The 12,948-nt window shown below is 50.6% G+C and overlaps 1 protein-coding gene across 1 annotated transcript in view; it reads right to left on the reverse strand.

The window, feature by feature from the left end:
* The window catches only part of RASL10B (RAS like family 10 member B), a 39,635-nt gene that overhangs the window by 15,853 nt on the left and 10,834 nt on the right, over positions 1-12,948 (reverse strand). The window contains exon 2 of the mRNA XM_006119606.4: positions 10,927-11,298. Coding sequence (XP_006119668.1) covers positions 10,927-11,142 — 216 coding nt within the window. The 5' untranslated portion in view covers positions 11,143-11,298. The remainder of the gene's footprint in view (positions 1-10,926; positions 11,299-12,948) is intronic.

Consider the following 12,948-nt stretch of genomic DNA (forward strand, 5'->3'; position numbering starts at 1 on the left):
CAACGCAGTATGGGAAGGAGGTGGACAGCCCTTGGTGGGGAAAGAACAAGTTAGAAACTATTTAGAAAAGCTAAACATACACAAATCCATGGGTCCAGATTTAATGCATCCGAGGGTACTGAGGGAGTTGGCAAATGTAATTGTGGATCCCTTGGTCATTATCTTTGAAAACTTGTGGAGATTGGGAGAGATCCCGGATGATTGGAAAAAGGCAAATGTAGTGCCTGTTTTCAAAAAAGGGAAGGAGGACAATCCAGGGAACTACAGATCAGTCAGCCTTACCTCAGTCCCTGGAAAAATAATGGAGAGGATCCTCAAGGAATCCATTCTGAAGCAGTTGGAAGAGGGGGAAGTGATCAGGAATAGTCAACATAGATTCACCAAGGGCAAGTCATGCCTGACCAATCTGATTAGCTTCTATGATGAGATTACTGACTCTGTGAATATGGGAATATCAGTGGATGATATATACTTTAACATTAGCAAAGCTTTTGATACAGTCTCCCACAATATTCTTGCTAGCAAGTTAAGGGAGTATGGATTGGATACATGGACTGTAAGATGGACAGAAATCTGGCTAGATAGACCATCAGCCCAACTTATAGTGATTAATGGCTCGATGTCTGGTTGCTGGTCAGTTTCTAGCAGAGTGCCCCAAGAATCTGTTCTTGGACCGGTTTTGGTTGACATCTTTATTAATGACCTGGATGAGGGGATGGATTGTACCCTCAGCACGTTTGCAGATAACACTAAGCTAGGGGGAGAGGTAGGGCAGGGATAGGGTCCAGAGGGACCTAGACAGATTAGAGGTTTGGGCCAAAAGAAATCTGATGAGGTTCAACAAGGACAAGTGCAGAGTCCTGCACTTGGGAGGGAAGAATCCCAAGCATTGTTACAGGCTGGGGACCGACTGGCTAAGTAGCAGTTCTACAGAAAAGGACCTGGGGATTACAGTGGATGAGAAGCTGGATATGAGTCAACAGTGTGTCCTTGCAGCCAAGAAGGCAAATGGCATATTAGGGTGCATTAGGAGAAGCATTGCCAGCAGATCTAGAGAAGTGATTATTCCCATTTATTTGGCTCTGGTGAGGCCACATCTGGAGCAATGTGTCCAGTTCTGGACCTCCCACTATAGGAAAGACGCACTGGAAAGGGTCCAGTGAAGGGTGACCAAAATGATGAGGGGGCTGGAGCACATGACCTATGAGGAGAGGCCGAGAGATCTGGGGTTGTTTAGTCTGCAGAAGCGAAGAGTGAGGGGGGATTTGATAGCAGCCTTCAACTTCCTGGAGGGAGGTTCCAAAGAGGACGGAGAAAGGCTGTTCACAGTAGTGATGGATGGCAGAACAGGGAGCAATGGTCTCAAGTTACAGTGGGGGAGGTCTAGGTTGGATATTAGGAAAAGCTATTTCACTAGGCGGGTGGGGAAGCGCTGGGCTGGGTTCCCTAGGGAAGTGGTGGAATCTCCATCCCTAGAGGTTTTTAAGTCTCATCTTGACAAAGCCCTGGCCGGGTTGATTTAGTTGGGTTGGCCTTGCCTTGGGCAGGGGGCTGGACTCGATGACTCCTGAGGTCTCTTCCAGCTCTATGATTTTATGAGAGATTGTGCTGGGGGCGGGGGCAGTGCGTGAAGCCTCCACCTCCCCAGTGCATGTACAGAAGGGCACACAGAGCAGCTAGATGCTTTGAACAGTGTGGAGCTGCTCCCAGGCTAAGGTTCCCAGCGGAGTGGGTAGTGAGCCAGATTAAAAGGCTGGGTTGGCTGGATGTGTTCCGTGGGCCACATCTTGCCCCCCTTGTGTTACAGCATTATCTTCCATGTGACACACCCCTGAAACTGAGCCTGGCTCACCCTGCTGCTTTCCTGTTGTGTCCCCTGCAGAATGAGTGTCAGAACGTTTGCTATGAATTTGGTCCCTGCTGCTCTTTCTGATTGAAAGCACCATCCAAAAAGTGAGCGACCGTCAGGTCTGGAGGCCCGCCCTTCTCTCTATGAATCTCCTCTGACAGGGGACCATGTACACTGTCCCCCGAAGGAGTGTCACCGTGGCTATAAAGCCTAGTGGATGGGGAGATCAGCCTGATAGACTGCTGAGCCTTCCAAAGGGGCGGGGATTAATCAGTGAACATTCCAAAAGGGCGGGGATCAATGTGTAAGCATTCCAAAGGGGCAGGGTTTGTTGGGCCAGAACACAGCACAGAGCCCTGTGCTCTCAGCTGCCAAGTCCATGTTCCTCCAGCAGAAAGAAGAGTGCATTCTTCCTCACAACAGCACCTCTTTGGTGCTACCATCAGGCCATTCTGGGAAAAGCTGTTGAGAAGGGTCTGTTGGAGGATGTCTGGGGTGGGTCTGGGGAGAGGCACTTAGCTCCTGCTAGCTGGCTTCCTGCGCAGCCTCAGCCCTGCTGAATTATGCATTGCCAGCAGCCCTCTGTGGTGTGTGCTGACAAACACTGCGTATTTATAGACTGCTGAGCATCGCCTTCCGCTCAGTGCCAGAGCAGCCTGGGCCCTGTTGCTCCCCAGTTCTGGTTCAGAGACACAAGGGAAGCTACTTAAAGCAACTAGGGTAGGGTGACAGGATCCAGGCCTGGTGGCTAATTCTATTTGCAGGGCTGGTCCTCCATGTGAGATTCTGTGTGTGGGGCCCCATCACTCTTTTCCTTTCTTAGGAGTGAGGTTTGCCCCTTCTTTCCCCCAATGAATCCTGGGCAATCTTCTGTTTAAATTTCCTAACAGGGATGTGAACGGGTAATGGGTTAACTGACGCCAGAGGTGGCGCAAGGCTGGAGCCCTCTCCCGCCCGTGATCCTGTTTAATTGCTTAACTGGATAAACTGAACATTTATCTGGTTAACTGATCAACTGAGATTTTACCTCCCTACTTCAGATGGCTAGGGTGACCCCCTCCCCCCCCCCGCACCTGTCCATGAAGCCTGGTGATGTCTAGCTAACCCCTAGCATAGCCTGGGATGCCAGGAGGTGAAGCTGTTGTGCAGCCTTCCAAGCAAGGAGCCAAATAGGCCCCCTAGGACCACAAGCAGGATATGGGGGAGGGGGGGGATGCTGGGACTGATGGAAAAGCCGGCCCTTCCGTGGCTCCACATGGTGCTGTGACTTAAGGGCACTTCTCTTGGAAGGCCTGGCCTCCCGATAAGGGTTGGATTCACTTGCCAATCCACTGGCGCTGCGCTACAGAAATAACAAGAAGAGGAGTCCACCAACTGGGCTTGGAATCCCTGAAGAACCATCTCTTTTTGTGGCATCTACAGGACTTGGTCTTTTCAGTCAGACCCAGAGGAATACAGGGGGGCAGGGCCAGATTGGGGGGGGGGCTAGCCGGGCATCTGCCCAGGGTGCCAACCTATGGGGGGGGGTGTGCCTGATGGCAGTTGTAAGGGGCGCTGCACGCCCGGCCGTGCGGCACCCTTAGAGCTGCAATCAGGCACCGCGCAGCCGATTGCAGCTGTAAGGTGTGTAGCACGCCGGGGGTGGAGCCACGAGAGGAGCCCAAGCTATGAAGTTTCGCTCCAGAGCTCAACTTTCCCCAAGGTCCAGGAAAGTGGGACTGACCCATTTCAGAAGCTCAGTGCAGTGTTCACCATAACCAGAGCGCCTAGTGGGGGGTGGACATGCATATATTCTCTATCTGCACACCGAGTTGAACATGCCCCTCATCCCTGCCCTGGAGGGACCCCACCTCACTTGGCCTCAGCTTTTCTTCCGACACAGCCAGGAAAGGGGCCACTTCTGATGGGGAGCATCTGATGCCCTGGATCAATTCTAACCCAACCCGTGTTCTACTGCCAGTCCCCAAGCAATACTCCCTGGTCAGTACTGACTTGGACCAATTGGGTGACCTAGAAGGGAAAGCCTTTGTAAACCATGACCAACCTCCGGAGCCATCCATGCCACACATCCTCTTTCTCAGCCAGGCAATGGAGTCTCACCCTTCTCCATTGATTTCTCCCCCACAGCTTTGTCCTTAGCGCACAAGAGGGAGCCAACCCCCCCCGTGGTTCTTGTCTCCCTTTCCTCCTTTGAGATCAGGGGCCTTCCCTTCCCTGTTGGCACTGCCTACCCGTGCTGATGCACGCTGAGGTGGGGAGCTAATTGAGTTTGTTAGGCATTGTCTGCCATGTCAAAAAATTACCCTTTGCTATTTCTGTCTGTCTCTCCCGCTGACCTTTTGTTCCCTTGTGCACAGTGTTTCATTTTTCTCCTCCTCTTCTCTTCCTAACCTCCCCTCCTGCTGCTCTGGGAGAATCCTTTGCTCTCTTGACTTCTTGCATCACACCAATGCGCCTCCCTGAGAAAGGGGGGAGGGACTAGGTGCAGCACCCCAGGAACCCTCCCCAGCCGAGGGGGATGAAGACAACTCCCCCAGAGCCGCTCAGCTGAATCCCAGTTCTATCTGTCCGGGTGCAGAGCACAGAGGGGTGAGTTGGGTTTGAATGGGATGCAGCTGGGGCACTGGCATTGCGCTTAGCCCTTGGCACATGCTTGAAGTTCATAGATTCCAAGGCCAGCAGAGACCACTGTGATCATCTGCTCTGCCCTCCTAACACAAGCCAGAGAGCTGCCTTGAATTAATCCCTGCTTGTCCTAGAACTCGTAGAATCACAGACCACTGGAACTGGAAGGTTCCTCAAGAGGTCATCAAGTTCAGTCTCCTGCCTTCACAGCAGGGCCAAGCGCCATCTTGATCATCCCTGACAGGTATCTGTCCAACCTGCTCTTAAATATCTCCAGTGATGGAGATTCCACAATCTCCCCAGGCAACTTATTCCAGTGTTTAACCACCCCAAGAGCTGGTAAGTTTTTCCTAATGTCCAACCTAAACCTCCCTTGCTGCAGTTTAAGCCCATTGCTTCTTGTCCTCTCCTCAGTGGTTAAGGAGAACAATTTTTCCTCCTTCCTCCTTGTAACACCTTTTTATATACTTGAAAGCTGTTATATTGTTCCCTCTCGGTCTTCTCTTTTCCAAACTAAACAATCCCAATTCTTTCTGTCTTCACTCATAGCTCACATTTTCTAGACCTTTAATCTAATCTAACCTTCTCCAATTTCTTCACATTTTCCCTGAAATGTGGCATCCAGAACTGGTCATCATACTCCAACTGAGGCCTAATCAGAGCGGAGCAGAAGAATTCCTTCTTGTGTCTTGTTTACAATGCTCTTGTTAATTAGAGCCCAGAATGAAGTTTGCTTTTTTTTGCAACAGCTCTTGATTTAGTCGTAAGTGGAGCACAGGATCTTTAGAGGTGCACATAGCTGAACTGCTTAGTAATAGCAACCACCTTTAACATCCTTGTAAGGGGGAAATGCCAAAACCAAAACAACCCACCAAGGTATCATTTAACTTCAAGAAGGGGAACTACACTAAAATGAGAAAGCTAGTTCAACTAAAATCTACAGAAAGAGTCACAAGAGTGAAATGCCTGCACACTGCATGCAAACTACCATAACAGCAGCTCAAAGCAAATGTATACCTCAAATAAAAAATATAGTGAAAAATATATATATATTACTACCATGGCTAAAAGAGGCAGTTAGAAGCAAACAGGTAAAAAACTGGAAGTCAAATCAAACTGAGGAAAATAGGGAGGCATATAAACACTGGCAAGTCAAGTGTAAAAGTATGATAAGATTTGCCAAGAATGGTTTTGTGATCTTAGCTAGTCATCACTCTTCTACCAGCAATTGTGTTTAAGTACATTAGAAAACAGTCAGCAGGACCACTAACCAGCACTCAGGAAAGAGAAGGCCATTGTGGAGAAGCTAAATCAATTCTTTGCATCAGTCTTCACTGCTTAGGATGTGGGGGAGGTCCCCATACTTGAGCCATTCTTTTTAGGTGACAAATCTGAGGAGCTGTCCCAGATTGAGGTTTCAGTAGAGGAGGTTTTGAAAATTGACAAATTAACGAGTAATAAAAGACACCAGGACCAGATGATGTTTACCCAGGAGTTCTGAAGAGTTCTCAAGTATCTAAAAGGGTGTAACAAGAAGGCATGAGAAAAATTGTTCTCCTTAACCTCTGAGGATAGGACAAGAAGCAATGGGCTTAAATTTCAGCCAGGGAGGGTTAGGTTGGACACTAGGAAAAACTTCCTACCTGTCAGGGTGGTTAAACACTGGAATAAATTGCCTAGGGAGGTTGTGGAATCTCCAGCAATGGAGATATTTAAGAGCAGGTTGAACAGACACACCTCTTAGGGATGACCTAGACCAGGACTACTCAACTTTGGAAGCCCTGGGGGCCACAATGATACTCACAGCACATGCTGAGGCCCACAACTTAAGTGTTGTTGCATATACATACAAATAAATATGCAAATATATGCACATAGCTTCTTTCACACTGACGGGCATGAATACAAAGATTAAGGCAAAACTACACAACAGTCAGTTCTGCTGATATTAATAAAATGCAATATCTATGCAATACCCAATTTCTATCCATATGACAGCACTTAATGAGCAATGACAGTCCAGGAATTTAACTACTAAAATGTATATCAACAGAAGACAATTATATTGACTACTTTTTTGTTTTGGCTTCACAATTGTGAACGGAACATATCTTGTTGAATATGGTAACCTTCCAGTATCTTGGTTTTCCTTAACTTGCTGTCAGGTGGATACAATTCTTTGAACTCAGGGTGAGAAGATTCATGGTGCGGTTGCAAGTTTGTTTTCTTTAATGCAGCGATAGTGTTTTAACAAAGATGGCACATTGGTTTTCCATTTCTCTTTGCAAAAGTGAATTCCATCTCCCAAACAGGGTTATAAACCCTGCATTCATCCAACAAGTGTATCTTCTTTATTGCCACTTTTAATGCTTATTAAAAAGAAAACACCAAGTGTTTTGGGTGTTTAGCTTGAAGCTTCAGGTTGTGCATTTCTTTGAGTGATTTTACTGTAAAAAGAAACATTTCCAAGCCAGAGCACTCCAAACGGTGGCGGGCGGGGAGCTGGGCGAGTTAGCTTGGATAGGAGAGGCAAAAAAGGACAGGTGCCGGGGAGCCCTGTCCTGGATTCCCAGCAGGGCTGACATCCCCACCTGGGAGTCCATCGCTCCGTGCGGGATGGAGGCGGGGCTGCCTGGCCACAGCGCCTGGCCCAAATGTGGCCAGTGTGAGCCAGTCAGCACCGCTCAGGCTCTGCCCACAGGGCTAAGCAACCAGCACTTCTCACAATGCCTCGATGCTCCTGGCACCTTCTCCCTGGGGGCTAGAAACGTCAACATCCCGTATCGGTCTGTTCCAGCCAGCCCATTCACTCGCATCTTTCAATGCTCACATGTTCCCAGTGGAGGCCATGTTCAAAGGTTCCCATCTGTAGGCTGTGCGTTGAGCCCCTGTATAAACCCAAACAGCACAGTGGGCTGCATGTTGAGTAGCCCTGATCTAGATGGTGCTTGGTCCCACTGGGAGGGCAGGGGGCTGGACTTGATGACCTCTCGGGGTCCCTTCCAGGCCTAGTGTTCTATGAGTCTAAGGAACTCAGATATGAAATTGCAGAACTATTAACTGTGGTATATAATCCACTGCATGAATCAGTCTCTGTACCAGATAACTAGGGATAGCTAATATAACTCTAATGTAAAAAAAGGCACCACAGTCATCCTGGCCATTAGAGGCCAGCAAACCTAACCTCAGTACCTGGCAAACTGGAAATCACAGCCAAGAACAGAATTTTAGACACAGAGATGAACACAACAAGCTGGGAAGAGTCAACATGGGAATGGATAATAAGATGAATCTTTCAAAATTGTCCTATTCTGTTCATTCCCTCTGGGGCACCTGGCACTGGCCACTGCTGGCAGACAGGAGACTGGGCGAGATGGGCCTTTGGTCTGAGCCAATCTGGTTGCTCTTGTGTTCTTCTTTAACTCCTCTGGGGCTATGCTTTACCCATCTGTGAGAAAGGGTATTGGGAGGATTCAGCTTTGGGCTGAAATTAAGCACAAGAAAGCAAAGGGCATTTTTGGAAGTTATGTTCCTGGGTAATCTATAAACATTTGGCTAATTGCAGAGCACCCACCAACAGGGTATCTACATGGGAGGTGAGAATTGGAACATGGATTGTGTCCTGCAACCTTAACGACTGACACAGTGCCCTGACTAACTCCAGAACCCTCACCGGTCCCCTACCGACCCTGCAATCCCCTCACCCACTGACTGATTGCCCAGTGCAGTGCACTGACCTCCCCAGACAGAAGGCATGAAGTTCATGTCTCAGCAAACAAGTCAGACATCTGTGGTGACTGGACGTGCCGCATCGGATGGCTGATCAGTAGAATTCCACTGCCCGGTGGCAGCAGGGTGCTGAACACTTTAGAGCCCTGGTACCGCAGCATGCTGGGTAGTCCATCACTCCCACAGTCATTTGGGTGGTATATCATCCATTCTGGCCTTTGAGCCAGCGACTGATGCTGGAGGACAGACTATCCCACATAGGACTAATTTTCCCCAGGACCGCCTGTCTTTGTTGCAGCAGCCAAATGTCCTCCAAGGGCCCTACGTGTGTTTTCTGTGAAGAACCAAGAGAGGAGCCCCTTGTTCCTGGCAGATCAAATCCATCCAACACATCAGGGAAGGACAGACTCATGCTGGGAGCTAGGCACATGGGGAAATGAAACCTGCTTGTCCCGAAGTCTGGCCAAAGGAGGCACGTCAGTAGGCCAGGTTTCGATCCCGCTGCAGAAGGGAAACAAGCTTCACTCTCCCCGTCAGCCAAGTGTTTCAGCTTGCACTTCTCTCTCTGAAGATTCACCTGGCATCGCTCGGGTCCTTTGCTCAATTCATTGGGGGTTTTGGAGAATCAGATGAAGACATCCCTGCTTCATATACATCAGCGCTCTGGGTGGGGCTGGGGAGGAGGGGATCAGGATGCAGCTGCCCTGGGGAGAGAGGACACCCCCAGCCCTCCCTCACCACAGCAGCGTGGGGCCAGATGAGAAGCGCCTCTCTATGGCTGCTGCAGCTCCAGCAGGCACAGCTGGTGAAGGGCAAGTGCAGTTTCCTGTCTCCTGCTTTCCCCAGCCAGTGAACAATGCAGAAAACTTTGCACTTTCCCCTCACTCCCTGACGAAGGGGAGCAGACAGCAATGTCCTTATACAAATCAGAGGTGCACAGAGCTTCAGCCCCACGATCCTCCCTAAAGGGTGTTTGGGGGGGCCGAGGCAGTCATAAATGGGGGAGGGGTGCACGTCCCTGCTTCTTGGCACAACCAAACCCAGGCCTTGCTTTAAGTTAGAAGAGGAAGCTGCATAGCAAATTTGGTGGCCCTAGTTCTTACTATTTAGGAGTTCTTGGCCAGTCAGACAGACAAAGAGACACACAGACAAACTGCCGCGTAGATTTAAGTCAGTGGCTACATCTACACAGCAGCTGGAGGTGGAATTTCCAGCCCTAGTCCCGGTCCGAGTCCTTTGATCAAGCTAGCATGCTAAAAATAACAGCACTGTCGTAGGGGTGGCAGGAGGAGCCGCCCAGGTTCTCAGAAAGGATTGTGCTGGCCTGCGCCACAGCTCTTCCTAGCGCACAGCTAGAACCAGGCCCGTGCAGGCTCCTCTGCGTGTGCTGGCAATTACGCTTCCAGGCTGCCATATCCAGCACGACTCCAGCAGGGTCTACAGGAAAGCACAAGTGCCAATGTTTCGCTGAACGCCGAATGTGCTCCATGTTTAGCAGCCCAACTCCTGCTGTCCCTTGGACGAGCTCAGAAGACACCAGCTTTTTAGTTACTGGGGAAACTGAGGCACAGAGCAGGGATGAACTCAAGGTCACCCAGTAAGCCTGTGGCAGAACCAGGAATAGAAGCCAGGTCTCTTGAATGCTGGTCCAGCTCTCTATCCACTAGGCAATGTTGCTTTCTCCTTTCTCCTCTGAAACTACATGCAGTATCTAAAATGATCTATGCTCTTCTGAGGGCATTACAAATATCTGGCTCTAACTGGGGGTTCAGGCCTGGGGAGAATGACAAATGCACTGACTGGAGAAGCGGCTAAGCACGGAGCCTCAGCTGGGCAGGTTTGTTACTTGGGGTTTGCATAATCGGGTCACAATGTTTACGTGATTCCTGCAATTCTCACGGAGACACACTCTTTCCAGTCCAGAAAGGCACCAGTTCCCCTGAGGCTGTAGCTTGTCCTCTGCCAAATACCGTACCTATCATGAGAATTAGCCAGAGGGCAATATTTTAACATTAAGGCCAGGTCTACACCAGACCTGGCAGATTGGCTTATGGCATGCAATTCTAACTACATAGAATACGTAGCCGGAGCTGGCTTACTCCCGTCATCTTCCCTTACTCTTTGCAAAAGCAGGAGCACGGAATGCCTTCTCTGAGTTTGATTTAGCAGGTCTTAACTAGACTCACTAAATCAAACTCCAGAAGATGGATTGCAGCAGTGACTATCTTCCATTTAGTGTGGGCAAGGCCTCAGTGATGACACCTTCCCTGGTTTAGCGCCTGCCAACCAAGGCTCTCAAAGCAATTGGCAAACATGAAATGGAGGCATGATGATTAGAGGCTACTATATAATATGATTTGGGGATTAGACTCCAGTTGTCCTGATTCCCCTCTTAGGCTCCAGGTACTAGACAAAACTTTCTCCAAGCAACCCCCTCCTTCAACATTTGTTTACCAGGCAAATCTGACCCAACACGATCCTGGGAGAAAAACTACCGCACCAATATCTTGGGGCAACATCTTTGCCGGACTGGGGTTTAGTGACTTTAGAGGGCAGCCCTCACATGCCACATTAGGGGACTCGAGGCTCATACTATGGGGTCTCTTAAGTTGAGGAGTCAGCACACATCTGACCTGGGGAAGAATCAGAACTGACTCCCACAGCTACGAACCGGCCCCTGGGCCTGTGGCTGGCATCCCCGGGCCAGCGCCCGGCCCACGTACCTGCAGCGTGTTAACTGGGAAAGAGGTGATGGGGGGGAAGTCCATGATCTGCAGGTCGTGCACGTGGCCGTTCATGACCACGGCCGGCAGGTAGACGCGCCGCGTTTTGGTGGGGGCACAGGCCTCGCTGAACTCGTTGTAGAGGAACTGGTGGACGATGGCGCTCTTGCCAACTCCTTGAGCCCCAAGCACGGCGATCTTGAAGGTTGTCACCATACCGCTTGGCCGTGGCCCTCCCCTGAGACGAGGCGATTGGCTCTCTGGCACAGTCCACTGCGTTTGCACTGCCAGGAAGGCCCCCGGGCTGCATATTCCAGCGGCTGCAGTTTCAGCCCCATTCAGGAAGCATTTCCTCTTCAGGCCAGCCAGTCACTGCAAGACCAAGAGCAACCCAGTCAGTGACTCCTCCAGAAGTAGCCCTGGCAGCCTCCTGCCAGCACATGACACGGCCTGCCTGGCTAGCCACGGCTCTTCTCCAGCGCCATGATACCTGAGCCTCTCCCAGCCTTATGCTGCATTCACCTGCCTGGCCCCACCTGGCCTATTTCACAGGTTACGCCTATTTCACAGGTGGGGAACTGAGCCACACAGAAAGAGTGAGCGACTTGTCTGGAGCAGGAAATTCAACCAAGGCCAGATAAAAGCCCTAACTACTAGGCAGTCCTACAGCTGCCCCTTCTCTTCCCCTTGGCTCTCTCTGATCTTCCCTTTCAGTGCCACCTTGAGAGCAGTTCCTTGACAGTCCTATTCTGACCAGGGACTGTTTTAAATGACATCAGCTGGTGCAGGTCCCCAAGGGATCATCTGCCTGAGAGCAGCACCTTTCCATCCCCCCTTGCCCCGGTGCAGGGGGCTGCTGAGAGGGAGGTTGAGGGAATGGATTGGCTCTTGGCTGGGCTGAGGGCACAGCAACGTTTCAACAGCCATGGTGGCTCAGAGGGGGCAGAAGGTGCCAGAGAGTTTGGTAACCTGCTATAGTGCAGGGCAATGAGACAAGAAATTAAGTCACAACCTCCCTTTTTAAAAACAAATTACAAGGGAGACCGTCATGAGCAGCGAAAGCATGCTGCAACTCACCCAGTTTGACAAACTCGCTACATGTAGCGTCAGGGACATGCAGCCACCTCTGGGGTGGAGGAAGCAGCCAGGCACATACTCTATTGTGCAACAGGTTGGTGGAAAAAGGGGCTACAGACAGAGCACTTTGTTTAAGGGCAACAGCGCAACCCTCTTTCCAGGGTGTAACACCTCAGCAGAGAGCAAACAGGTCACAGCCACCCTAGTAGCACACACTGGTTGTAACAGACTCAAACAATATTGGACTGGTCCAGAGACCAGTATCCTGCCTTTCACTACACAGGGCTCCACAGCCTGCCATCCTGCCCCTCCTCTGCTGGCTCAGTCCAGAGGCCCATAGTCCGCTCCTGCCCACCTCGTTCCCATTCCAACATTCAGCTGCTAGCTGCAGGCACATTCTCCCCACAGCCCATTGCACAGAGCTTCCAATGGTGGGGCCCCACTTCCTTCCTGACCCCTGCAGGCAGCTAGCTTCTGCCCTGAAGCATGAGCCTGGATTAGCCTTATTTCATAGAGCCAGCATTAGCAGTCCTGGCCCGAGTGTGACTGCAGCTTGCCAGGAGAGCACAAAGCATACGCGTGCTGAGGGTGCCGCCCCAGTGCTAAGCCAGCAACACGTCACCTGCCCCAACAGCAGAGCCCATGCACAGCTCCCTGTAAAGGATACAAGGCAGGTCTAGCTCCAGATGACTGAAACCCCCTAGGTGGAAAACAGGAACAGAGGAGCAGCAGGACTGCAATCACACCGCTCCCTGGGCGGAGGGAACCCTGTCAGCTCAGCTTTCCCCCACCACCGACCCCTTCCCTAGCTTTAGGCAACGAGCCCAGAGAGGCTGCCACAAATCAATTCCAACCACGGGGAAATAAGAACCCGTTCGCTTGCTCTTAGTCAGCGTTCAAGTGGTCCGAATTCAGGTTAGCTTAATTCACGTGAAGCAAACTAAA

The sequence above is a fragment of the Pelodiscus sinensis genome, chromosome 21 (assembly GCF_049634645.1).
Source record: "Pelodiscus sinensis isolate JC-2024 chromosome 21, ASM4963464v1, whole genome shotgun sequence".
Lineage (NCBI taxonomy): Eukaryota > Metazoa > Chordata > Testudines > Trionychidae > Pelodiscus > Pelodiscus sinensis.